Source organism: Falco rusticolus, chromosome 4, assembly GCF_015220075.1.
Source record: "Falco rusticolus isolate bFalRus1 chromosome 4, bFalRus1.pri, whole genome shotgun sequence".
NCBI lineage: Eukaryota > Metazoa > Chordata > Aves > Falconiformes > Falconidae > Falco > Falco rusticolus.
In genome coordinates this window covers 48,651,098-48,664,486 of record NC_051190.1, presented here as the reverse complement: position 1 = coordinate 48,664,486, position 13,389 = coordinate 48,651,098, and the positions used below count along the sequence as shown (strand labels likewise).

At 47.3% G+C, this 13,389-nt stretch overlaps 1 protein-coding gene across 1 annotated transcript in view; it reads right to left on the bottom strand.

Annotated features, from left to right (window-relative positions):
- The window catches only part of FBN3 (fibrillin 3), a 109,286-nt gene that overhangs the window by 84,952 nt on the left and 10,945 nt on the right, over positions 1-13,389 (bottom strand). Inside the window, exons 2-4 of the mRNA XM_037386862.1 lie at positions 7,404-7,486; positions 5,439-5,537; positions 702-797 (exon numbers count right to left, since the gene is read on the bottom strand). Of these exons, the coding sequence (XP_037242759.1) occupies positions 702-797; positions 5,439-5,537; positions 7,404-7,486 (278 nt within the window). The remainder of the gene's footprint in view (positions 1-701; positions 798-5,438; positions 5,538-7,403; positions 7,487-13,389) is intronic.

Sequence of the window (13,389 nt, the reverse complement as noted above, 5' to 3'; positions counted from 1 at the left end):
CAGAAATTCTTTCAAAACTATTGTGCATACTTGCTTGCTAGACATTTATTAAAGATGAGTCCTAAGCTGTTTGGTTAATTCCACAATGTGCACGAGCAATGATTTTAAATTGCTAAATATCTTTCAGGAGAAACTAGGGGGAAAAGTTAAATTTCTCCCTACGAAAGGTATAGGTGCTTTGACAAAACAGAAAGCCAAGTCATAAAATGTTGTAAAATTTCTTTCAAAGACTATACTGAGGTTTTCTGACAGAAGGTCAGTGTTGTCAAATAAACAGAACTAAAAACTGAACCCCCCCAAATGCAACCAGGCATATTTTATAATAAAAAAAATGGTGGTGGGTTTGGGGTTTTATGTTCTTCTAATTGACAGAAGACTTCATTTGAGCTGAAATGAAGGCTTCCCACAAAAAGCCCACTCTCAGAGAATATACTGTTTCTCTAAAGCTATTTACAGAGAAATTATATCTAATATACATATATATTTGTATATATATGTTTATATATTTTTTACAGTGAAAATATATCCAATATATTTATATATAGATATAGATCTATACCTATACCCCCTAAAGGAGAGCAGGCTGACATTCCAGTGGCGAGGGGAATATAACGATGACATCAAAGAGCACGTCAGTGTGTGCAAGGTGACCTCTCCAGTCACTTGCCCCTCGGCTCGCCGTGGGGGCCGCAGGTACTTACGCTGCCCACAGTATGTCCCAGTATAGCCCTTCTGGCAGAGGCAGGACTCCTCGTTGCAGCTCCCACCATTCATGCATCTCACGTTGCAGGTTTGGACTGTGGAGAAGAGCAGGGAAATGTTACACGTTGATGCAAGGAATTGGCTGTGACAGGAGGGGACCACCTCGCCTGCTGTGGATGTGGAAAAACTTCCTTGCCTCAGTGCAGAATCTAAGGGTGATGTGAAGGGTCTGGTTCCTTCAAGTTAAATTGAGAGATCACCGACTCCCCCTGGTATGGTTGGAGCCCATGGTATGGTTAAAGGTTTGCATTTTACTGAGGCAGAATTACCCCAAAGCTGCTTAAAAAGTAACTACCAGAGTCAGTTCTTTATTCTCTAGACATAAGGCATTTTTATTGCTCCTGTGCCTGGCAGTATTGAGCCGTTCGGATGGGGGAAAGCCAAGAACACGACGGACAGTGGGCAACCGGGAGCAATTTCGGGGATGTAATCCTTCAAGTCCACCTCATCCAGGGCAAGGAATCATTGTTATCTTAGGGCAAACAGTTTTTAGAGTAACATAAATAGACCTTATCCCGCAGAAAGCAAAGGCACACATCATTTCACTTCGTTAAGGAACCTGCCCTGATTAAACATCTGCAGCTCTGCCCTTCCTCCAGGACGACCTGCCGCAGCTCATGGGACCACGAGCAAGGGCACGTTTCCCAATAGCTCCCTTTCTTTGATAACTGTCATTCTGAAAAACTCTTTCTTTTAGGATACCACCCTTTCCAAATATTTTCATACCCTTTTTATTATTCTATTTTATTTTTATTGTTCTATTATTTTTATTATTGCTCCATTTTAAAAACATGCTTTTCACATTCTGGGCTCTCTAATCTTTAAAATGCCTTCATGTTATAAGACCTATGAGATGTTTGGGGGGATCGAATTTCTTTGGTGGAGGAAAACCATCAGTTTTTAAGGTATTTCTCTTCTTTTTACAATTACTATGTGGCATTATATGATTCATTTAATACAAGAGGGTCTTTTTAAGAAATCTGAAAAGAAAAGCACGTATCATCTATTCTGCGATGTTAGAGTTCAGCTTTCACACTAGATTACGACAGGCTGAATGTGACTAACGCACTGTAGGAAAACAATAGCAATAAACAAGAGTCGGGAAGTTTTATACTGGTGGAGACACAAAGGCAGTACTGGCTTTAACTGTTTGATCACTACTCAGTGTTTAAGGAACGTGGTATTAAAGCAGAAGAGCCCAAAAGGGGAGGTTTACTGCTAAACACAGAGCTCCAAACACAGGTCAAACAGCTTTCATTCTTTACTGAAACACCTGGAACAGTGCATTCTTCCTCTGTAAGATGGGACAACTCAAACTGCAAGTGCCTGAGGTTATAGCAAGTTATGTGAAAACTGTTTTTCAGCATGTACACCGCAGTCCACGTCTGCCAGGGGTAGGAGGGGCCGTGACTTGGCAGCTTGAAGAAGGTGGGTCTGGATAGTGCATGTGTGAGTGGATGCTCAGCTGTGGCTTGTCTCCTCCGTGCATGCAACATCAGTTCCAAGCAGGGAGGAGCTGGGGCCAGCGCAAGTGAAATGTCTGTCCAAAAGGTAGTAGGACTCAGAAGTGTCCAATAGGGATGATTATACGGTTGACGCCTTGTTCCTAGGAAGCCTGAAAGGAAGGAGGAGTGGAAAGAGAAGGCTCAGTGCTTTGCATTCGAAACGCTCGGCACATGTGCTGTACATTTAATCCATGTGTTGCTAGTGTGGTTTGAATTAGTCACGATGTCTACTGTTCTTCCTATTGCTCTACAGCCAGAGATCAGGCCAAATTTAGATGAAAGCTTAATCATTAAAGAAACTAAGTTTGAGGCTTCAAAGCATTGCCCAGATTGTCAGACGTGAGACCAGTTTCTCTGGGAAAAGGCACCATTTCCAGCACACGCTTACCCTACACCCCTCACTACAATTAATCAGCCCTGGGAAAGCAATTACATCCAGCAAATCTGGGAGGGATGCCCAGAGACAGAGGTAGCAAGGAAGTGTCTGTCTGTCAGAGCTGTCCATCTGTCAGATCTCTTCCCTGCGCAGCATCCTGAGCCTCGCACTCAATGCATTCAGCAAGAGGTAAGGTTTAGCGAAGCTAAGAAATTTTGGAAGTTCAAGGTCTGGACGTAAGAAGAGCCCTGATGCTCATCCAGAAACTTTCTAATTAATTGGCAAAGACTATTTCTGGACCCGCACAGAGCTGGTCCTGTTTCTTAATTCTGCCATGATCCCCAAAGCCCTGAGGTCCCATCCCCATCTGACTTATCTCCAAGGCTGGCACTCTTGGGACCCCCTGCAGATTGGGAGCACAGAAGAACATCTTTCAACCAAGACTTTAAAGGCCTGTTACACTTTGTCAGGATCTTCCAGGGTAGCAGAGACCAAAGTTCTAGGAAAAAGAGAATGACAGCTCGCCCTAGTTAGCTTTTCCCATGATCGGATCAGGTTAGTTCTACATTTTATTTTAAAGGATCAGTGGCTGCAGCTGTTCCGCCAGTCATCGGCAGTGGGGTGTGCAGGCAGGTTTGCTGTCTGCTTACTGACCACTACTATCTAAACAGTCACTTGCAAATTACTCCTAAAATATCTTCACTCCCCGAAGTAGGAAACCAAGCTTTTTGTTATGACAAAGAGAGGCAGAGTGGCTTTTATTGCCTCTGGAATGCATAATTTGTCTGCTTTACCTCCCTGAAGCATTCACGATAAATACAGATCCAAACAGCCCCACAATGAATGCCAGATTTGATGAAGCCCCTGCAGAGGAACCCACCCCCCTCCAGCACACGCTGAAATCCACCCCAGGCTCAGGGGAATGCCAGGTCTGTGCCCAAATGTATATACTGCTTACAGCATTCCTTGCATTCCTCCCTGATTGCTAACATATGGATCCTTACTAGAAACCTTTGTGTCTCCAGCACCTTCCTCTCCGCAAAGCCCGGGGAAGGTCGGCGGAGCAGCACACACAGGCTGCGGTGCTGAGCACTTGCTGGGGACACCGGTGGGGCTGCAGCACAACGTGGCACTTCGGAATCAGATTCTGGGAATTGCCGCCTCCAAGTCACACCCTGAATGTGGTTTTGAGGTTTGGGGGGGCTAGTCCCCTGGCCTTCGATCCGATGCCTGCAAGTCACTGTATTAACAATAGCTTGCCTACAGATGGGCAATTATGGAAAATAAATTTCTGGGTTGTCTCTAGCAGTGGCCATCTGAGACCTTAGAAGACTATAAAATCGCATTAATTTCTGCATTTTACATAGGGGAAAAGCAGCCTTCTTAAAACAATACCGTGCCACAGCTCTCTTTCTTGTCTGGCAGGATTTTTTTCTGCTGGAGTGTTCGAGTAGTGGCATCACGTACGGGTGGACTGCTTATACAGTTTGGTGCAAATGGTCACCCAGTATTGTTGCCCACACCCGGAGCCCCAGAGTGCCGGCCAGCCCCATTTGCACACTGTTCTCACTCCAGAAGCCCTTTCAGGCAGACCCGTGGGCTCGTGTGTAGCCTGCGTTGACCCGGAGGGGTCTCTGTGCTGGCTCCCAGGAGCGGGGGTGGGAGGGCTTGCGGGACACCCCCATCCAGCCTCCCCACACTGCAGGCTGGCTGTGACTGTCTAGCTCAGCCTTCAAACCCCCACAGCTCTGGTTACCTGTCCTGGCACTGCACCACCCGCCAGTGTAAAATCTTCTTCACGCCTGAAGATCCCAAGCTTGAACATCCCCCGCGGCAACTCGTGGCCATCGACCTCTGTGACATGACCACTGACACATATCCAGCCTGGTGTCTACCACAACTCCCAGGTCCGCTCCAGCAACACAGCCCAGTGGAAAAAGAGGCACAGAGGAGCAGTAATTCCCTTCCAGACAGTGCACAAGACCATTAGCTATCAGGATTTAGGCTTGAGCAGGAGTGGTTTCTGTGCAGAGCCACATGCTGCAGGGTAACAGAGTGGTTGCAGGATCTGGTCTTGAATGCATCCTGCAGGGATTAGCAGAGGGGTATGGAAATTGCTTTCTGGATGTGCCTGTCACTGCTGAGTCCTCCACAGTTTGTTTTTCAGAAACCTAAGCCACCCAGTCCTCTTCCCAGAACTTTGCAGATTTTTTTCTCCTGAAGGTCTGAGATGGGAGAACAAAGCAGAAAAAGCAGCAATGCCATTTCTGCATTCCCAGCTCTGCCAGCAGGTAACTTCATCGTGTCAACTGCAGTTTGCTAAAAACATGGGGCAATTCTCCCCGACATCCAAATCACAGCCTAAGAAAAACTTAATGGTTTTTCCATTGGAAAAAAACGTTTATTTGGTTAACAAAACCAGTGACAGATTTAATTCCACTTCAAAGAACAGCCGGGATGGATGGACTCTTTGGCAGCAGTGTTGCTATTTGCTGCTGTGAGACGTGGTTTCTGAGCTGTATCCCATAGGATTTCTCATACCAAAGTAGCAGAAATTACAAGCAGGCGGCCAGTTTTCTCCAGGTATCAGGGGCAGTGAGGACCCTTAGTAAAAGTGCCACAAGAAATGAAAGATTTTGTGACTACTGACCAATTCAGATTAGAACCTGGCTGTCAAAACACACAATATTTCAGAGATGCACAGAGAGACATTTCCTTTCATTGTGACTGTGAAACATTTAAGAGAGCACATAACTCCTCTGGAGGGAGGAGAATCACCAGCAATGTTCTCTTACCTCCAGCTGAGCCACAGTTGGGAGAAAGTTGTCCATTGGAGCACGTACACATGTTTGGCCGTGAACAAAATCCATCACCGCAAGAATTCCTGCAAATTGCTGGAGGAGGAGGAGGACACAGTGATTAGCACAACGTTCTGGTCTGTGATCTTGCTCACAGATGTGTTTTTGGCTGCCAAAAGGGTGTGAATTCATCTCTTGTAAGAAAAATAACCTGGGAAGGAAGCTGGGGCACCTCTTGAAGAGCCTGGTCAGAGCGACAGTGGGAAGGACCCACTTGCTCACTGGGAGTTCCTGGAGACACCTTCCTCTTCCCACAGGCTACGGCTGGTCCTGCTGCCACGCTGCTTTCTCAGCCAGCAGAGGACAGGGAAGACATATTTCACTACATTCGCCTGCTAAAAATGTTTCTCAGCAGAGACAAGTGATGTTCACACTGAGCCAGGTTGTTCTTTTCCTTAAAATTTTTGTGTTTCCCTGAAGCATTTTGCAGTCTATGGTCTGGCACAGAGGTAACTGACTGTTAGGGAGGTGCATCTCCTGTTGAATGAGGGGCTGAGCTGAGTCAGCCCGAGATGCATCAGCAGGATGCCTTCGCATCAGTCCCCATCCTTTCTTGCCCAGGACCCCTGCTAATCTCTTCCCCTTCCTGTGCCATGGGAGCCAAGAGCAGAGCTGGCAGTATTGTTCCACCTGTGTAAGCAGAGATTTTATTAGAGCCCCATGAAAGTATCTCATCTCTGTGTGTTTTATAAATACAATTACAACACACAGTCCCCTGAGGACCTCCCGCCCAGATGGCATGTTTTACAGTTATGAGAAAAGTCAGCAGACAACCCTGAATGTCGCTAACCCCGCATGCCACGGAGCAGCTATTTGGCTGTGAGTTCTTTAACCCTTCGCTGCAGCCAGCATTAAACTCAAGCCTTGCAGCATTAAACTCAAGCCTTGTATCCCCGGTGGGGCATCTGCTGTCCCAGGGACGGTGAGGAGCACTTTGTGAGTTTGCCTTTCTCTTCTCATGAGGAAAGGAGAGGGTGTAAATGTCTTACCATCACCTGGGGTGAAGTCGGATGCATTTAACTCTTGAGACATCAAGCCTCCTCCTTGCCCTTCTCTTCTGAGCGAGTAAAATGCCATGCTTGGGGACTGGTTACTCATCGTGTGCCAGGACCCATCAACTGGCCCCATCACTTGTAATACAACGGAGACCATTTCCTCTGAGAGGAGAGTATTTGCAGCTCTGGGATCAGGTTTGTACCCGACCAAACGCAGGTACAATTACCCCTATTGTCTCCAATAAGAATCTCATTTATTTATTCCTGAGCTGACTTACACTTCCCATAGGAGCGTCCTCCAAAGAGCAGGCTCCTTCATCTCCCTATAGCTCATGCCTCTAGCCTACCAAAATGCAAAATGTCAGCCCCTTAATGGATTTTGTAGGTGTATGTCAGCACTTCAGAGTCCAATAATGCTCTGCTCCAAATAGGAAAGCTACTGGCCAAAAGAGAGGTGTGATTTACCTAAATCACCATCCTGCTTTGGGTAGCCACTTGAAGACAGATGCAAATTCCTGCGGACACTGTCTCATGACATCACGTTTGCGATGTCAGCATCTAGCTGTTGTTCTAGCAACTATTTCATCTATACAAGCAGCTCTAAAATAACTTTCTCAGGAGTCACCAAGAGCTTTCCTGTGAGGGCTAACCTTCTAAAAGCAGGCACACAAACTGTCAGGCAATGGGGAACGCAGTGGCGATTTGGCAAAGGATCAAAGGCCACGCACTAAGGGGACCAGTCGCAGCCACCCTGCTTCCATTGCAGAGAGGAGAACTCCCAGCAATCGCTGCTCCTCTCCCAGTGGATTATGAAATGTTCCGTCATCTGCTGAAGTGTAAGAGACGCATTCCTTCCCACACGGCAGTTAGTTCCCTCGGTGCCCTTAATGGGAAAATGGATACTCACGGACAATGCACTGGTTCCCTCCAGGCAGCGTTTTCCAGCCGGGGCAGCAGTAGGAGTGGAACCTCGAGCCACAGACATTGGGTCTGAAATTTAAAAACAATTTTTTTCCTCTGTTTCTGTGCAGTGCCATTGGATAAATTCAGCATGTATCATCGCTGTAGGAGAGCATTTGAATAGCTTCTTGTGTGACATTTCTCTGCCAGACTCCGTTCCCTCCCTGTGAGCCTGTTTAGTTCCCACCAAAAGGAGCCACCATACGTTATTTTAATTACTGACTTCTGACCTCCCTGTGCAAAATGCTTTGGGGCTTTGGTCTTACAGTGACCATGGGACTAGGTGGAGGAGCGAGGAACTGAGGCACAGGCAGGTCTGCCCTGCCACGAGGCTGTGGCACGGGACTATACCCACGGGGTTAGACACCGTCAGCTGGAGACCTGCATTTCCACGTGGGATGAGAGAGGTACCAGCCAGCAGAAAACCCCAGAGACACAGGCAAGAGAAGGACTTGATAACCTGGATGGGAAGAGGACAGCTGTCCCTCGGGAATACAGCTCAGCAGTGCCATATGCATAAGGTGGACAAAGTCCTTCTCTTCCTTTCTGACTCTTCAATTACGAAATTCCTCCACACTCCAACTCGTCCCTCAGACAGGCTGCCCATGCTTTTGTCTTCATTTGTTGGATGGTTTAATCAAATCACATAGGAAAGACAGCAGGAAACCCAGCCCAAGCACATACCTCAGCATGCCATTCACACCATGCTGTGCTACACATCTGTGCGTGAACCAACAGACTCCCCAAGAGAAATTTTTGAAAGAAAACACGAAAAGCACAAACCTAGATAATGTTCATACTCTTGTGATGTCGTCAAGCGCAGAGTCACACGAGCCCCTTGCAGAGATGCCAGGGCTCTAACACAGGATCAGACAGAGGGGGGAAGGCAGGAGAGGTAAGTGCAGACGCAGAGCTTAGACCTTGCCTGGACCCTGGCCAGCAACCCTCCAGCCTCTTCTTTTTGAAAAGCATGAGAATTTGAACTAAAATCACCAGCAAAAGAGCATACACTTTCGAGGTTTTCTAGCGAGTAATAATCCCCACTGTTAAAACTCTATGCTTTATTATGGGGTCTGAGTCCGTCCAGCTTCTAGTTTCAGCTGTCGGATCTTCTTATATCTTTACTTGCTGAATCAAAGAACCATTAGATATCAAAGACTCTTCACTCAGTAGACCCGTATAGGTTGTTACACAGCCAGTTAATTTTTCCTTTGATAAGAGAAGGAAAATATCAAATTAGTTTGTCAGGATCTATTGTCCAAAATGTCTGTATCCTCATTCTAATTTTAATTAAGTTTTACATCAATCACTTCAGCGGAGTGCCTGGGGCTGGGGATAGGAACTCTCATCACCACTGCACAGACAGGACAGGGTTACGAGAATGAATCAGATTTGGCATTTCCTGCTGTGCAGTTTGGGATGTTCCTGAAACACAGGAGCTTCCCATCTGAACACAAGGAAACTCCATCTCACTGTGAGCGACTGAGTACTGGAACAGCAGGTCGCTCAGAGAGGCTGTGGAGTCTCCATCCTTGGAGGTACTCACAAGCTGTCTGGACGTGCTCCTGGGCAACCAATTCTAGCAGTCCTGCTTGAGTAAGGTGGCTGGACCAGATGAGCTCCAGAGGTCCTTTCCAATCTCAACCACACCGTGATTCTGTGATCCCATGTTCACCGTAACTCATTTCATTGTGAAATACACCTCCACGACTACCTGCGTATCACAGCTACATGTAGAAACAGCTCTAGCTAGATGGTGCATGGGAACAAATTTATGGATTTGGCAGACTGGAGCCTGATTTTTAAAAACTCCAAAAGCATTGGTTGATCTATTTCAGTTTGTTTTAATTCTGAAAATATGTTGATTCATCCCTGATCTTCAATTAGATCAGCAAATTAATTTCATTTTCCAGGGAATGGTCTCTTTTTATTTCCCTGTTATTCTGCCACCAGCAAGGAACGTGCCTAAAGGCAGGTACCGCCTCAGCTTCCCTCCATCCCTGTAAAGCAGCATCCCAACCACTGCCTGTGTACAACTATGGATGTTTCTACTCCCCTCCCACGTCACGAAGTGCCTGCTGCAGGACTTGCTTGTCCCGCCTCACATCCCCAGGTCTCTGTTACAGTAGGTGCGTCATTAATCTGTTTTCCTGAACTTGCCTTTGTTTCTGCCTGGAAAATTTGCCTGAGTGGTGGGGACCTTTTTTTTGAAGATTTTCTTCCTCTCTGTTGCAATTCTCAAGTTCCTGCAAGTTCCTCTCCAGTTCTCAAGTTCCCACCGCGAGCCAGGCGTGGGAAGGCGGAGGGTGCTGGGATGGCTGAGCACCCTGGGCACCACAGCCAACCTCAGCAGCACTCTGTAGGGCCCACCCACCAGATTCCAGGCTGGACTTTGGCAAGAATTTGTAGTGCTTTAGGGCAGCAGATTCCTGTTCTGGCTGGGAGAAGGCAGTGGATCCCAGAACACCCTGCATCAGTAACCCAGGCACACACGAGTCCTCCACCTTCAGCGTGATGGCAGAAGGCGCATGGGGGATACAGCAAGATGAAGCATCCAGACAACGTGCGTGCAGAAAACACAGCCAACAGCAGATACGCAGCAGACAGAGCCAGGATGCACAGCAGACATAGCAGAAACCCAGTGTACGTACAGCAGTCCCACGGAAGGCACATGGAGCACGGCCAGCAAACATGCAGCAGAGGCAAGGCAGGGGCTCAGCAGAAGTGCAGCACGTGTGCAGACATAGGCAGCAGATGTGCAGCAGGCATGCAACAGGCACACAGATGTGCAGCAGATACACCGCAGGTGTACCTTGCCAAAGTGGAAGAAGCAGAATGCTTTCCCTTGGAAAAAGGAACTGGGCAGCGTTTGCGTTAATGACAAAAGCACTGAGCTGGACTGCAAGCAGACTCTGAGGAACTCTCTACTGAGCAACAAAGTTCCCGTGTAAAAGCAACCTGAGCTTCTACTCTTAATGGTGACTAGAAGATCCCTGCACAGCACAGACCACGTTGGATGACTTTCTGTGCAATCAAGGGTGCTGCTCTGCTTCCCCGTTCTAATTTTCCCAGAGCACACAATGACCTGCGTAGGAAACCACCACAGCTGTTTTTCCATATGACCTGCTTTTGCCCGGTGCTAAGTGGAGCCTCCTTCACCAGCCCTGCAAACACAGAATCGAGGGCTCTGCTAAAATCATTTGGTGCTATGGTTGGAGGTGGAGAGTACATCTGTATTTTGATCTCAAAAGCGCCTACATTTTCCAAAAGCCTGGGCATCTGTTGCTTCTGCTGTGCCTCGAAGTTAAAAGGAGACCTTGAATACAGAGCTGTTTCTGCTCATACAAATTAAGGTTCCCTGCAGATGGGGGAACATCTTGGGTTGCAGTTCCTGGTTGCATTAGGATAAAATGCAAAGCTAGCTAGTACTGCCACTGATATTCAAGTATAAATCTCCAGTTAGAGGTAGGCATACGGCTGTGGTTGGCATGAACGGCGAAGAGCAGCCCACCCTGAGCAGATGGAGGTCCTGCAAAGCCTAAGTTTCAGCCCTCAGGTTCCCAGCATGCGGGATGGGTGGATGGATGATCTTTTTTTGACACAAGACTCCGTGCAAGGTGTGGGCAGCCCAGACAACTCATAGCCAGGCACCAAATATTGCAATTTGGCTTCCACCTGAAGCTGTTTGCTGGCCTCTCTTTTTCAACACATGGGTGTGAACAGCTATGCAAGGAAGGTGGCCACTAGTGATCTTCACACCCTGCCCTCGGACTGCTTCAAGCCTTGTTGAAGATGAAAGAACATCATATAAGCATTTTATCAGGCAAAAGATTAAGAGGGGTTTTTTTCTGATCAAAATCCATGAAGGAAGAGGTGTCTGGCATCAATCCCATAGACTAAGACAGAAGGAAGTGGAAGATGAATGATATTGATAACGAAGTGGGTATTTTTAACTATGGTGGCAAGTACCGTCTCTTTCTGAAAGACGGTTGGCCAAGGATTTCATCAAGCTCTGTGCAGGGGTCCTGGAAGAGGTCCTGGGCACCCTGTTACACAGTAGGCTAAACTACAAAATCACTATTGTTCCTCCAAAACTGAACCTTTATAAGCATATGCTAAAAATTAGCAGAGTTTCAAAACAAAACATGGGGAGAATCCATTTTGAATGGGTTGAAATTAATGGTGTCACACAAATGACCTAGAGGGAGAATGAAATTAGATTCCAAAGCAGTAACTCCATCAGGAGAATGCTGTTTTGCAAGAAAAAAAATAACATCTTCAGCAAAGTAGTGACAAAATGGCTTTTTAAAATTAACAGCAGTTATCTCAGTCCCGGGGAATACAAGCTGGAAACCCACATTCTCATCAGCAAGGTGTGGATAGAAGGCGTCTCATTTAGCTGTTAAACAGAAAACAGCAACCCTAGTTTGTAGTGAATAGCTCTTAAGAATGGGAAGATCAAGGTTAGAGGAAAAATAGTTTAAATTCAATAAACTTGCACACAACATTCCAATTATTGGTGATAATCAAAATCCACAGGCATTTCAGGACTGCCAAGAAACTTCATAACAATCAGCCCTAAATTAAAAATCAAGAAGGTTTTTTTACCCTGCTCACTCTCAGCTTTGCCCCCAGCAGTAGCAAAGGGTTTTATCCCAGCAGTCCTGGGAAGACACAGTTGTACAGCAGAGATGGTGCTAACGCCCACGTGGCTTTTCCTTTGGGTCTCGGGGCCACAGAGATAAGAACCGACACATTCGTGCCAGCTCTTTCTAGCAATGCTTTCTGGCACAGGACTGCACGGCCTGCTCCACCCCCACCATTCAGCTGATGCAAGAAGAGACCTGCCAGCACGAGGCAGATCTTCTCTTGCCACCTCCTGTGCAGCTGAGGAAAAGGCTGGAAGAGCTCAGCTGCTACAGACCTGTTTTAATAAAAATAAATATGGCCAAAAGTGACGCTAAGAAAGGACAGAGGAAAAAGCAATGCTGGCCATGCCTCTTGTTTGTCCACTTTAAATAAACAATAGGATTACAGAGATATGCAGGCACAAAGCATGAATTTCAACTGATGGCACCAAACGCTGCCTGCTGGCAATGGCTCCATCTGCAACCGGGGAGATGCCAAGAAAAAACCACTGGAGCAGAGCAGAGCTGTGGCCATGCGATGGGAACATGCATGGCTGTTAGCAAGAGGAACCTCTCCCAAATCCACAATGGAGCTGGAGGTACCAGCAAGGACTGGGAGACAGTCCATGCCAGAAAGCTGCCCGAGGCTGGGGGTGCCAGCCCGCCTGTGGGGACAGAACACAAGCAGCGTGAGGCTGTTGCAGCAGCCTGGGAAAGAGCCTAAAGCACCCAACTGTCGCCTATGAGCTGAGCAAGCAGCCGCAAAGGTCTCGGTCCTGCCAATTATTGCCAGATGCCTAATGCGACCCCAGCAGAACTGCAGTCATTGCTAAAGGTAGGAGAGGCCAGACAGCACAGCATATGAAGCCCAGGCTGAGAACACGTTGCAGGCTCCGATGTTAGCCAGACCCGAGGTCAAATCACCCAGAGTGTCCTGCTCACCCACAGCTACATCCTCAACACCCACGCCTGCATGCGGGTCTTCGTCCACTCCTCCAGCCACAGGAGAAAGAATACCCAGCTAGAATGAACTCTCCACACCTTCAGAAAGCTCTACACAGTCACTAATGAGCTGATTTGTGTAATAACTGCAGTGTCCTGCAAGGAACACTTCTGCCATCCAGCAAGACCCACAGCTAATGAACCCTTGGCTACGCGTAGCATGTGCTTTCCAGGCAGCAGAAACAGCAGCCCGGGATTTGTCTCCCCTGTCACGAGCAATCAGTGTACCTCCGTTGTCACCGGCCTTCAAAAGTGGTATTTCCATTCCTTAAATTAGAGGAAGACAGAAATGAATGAAAATTG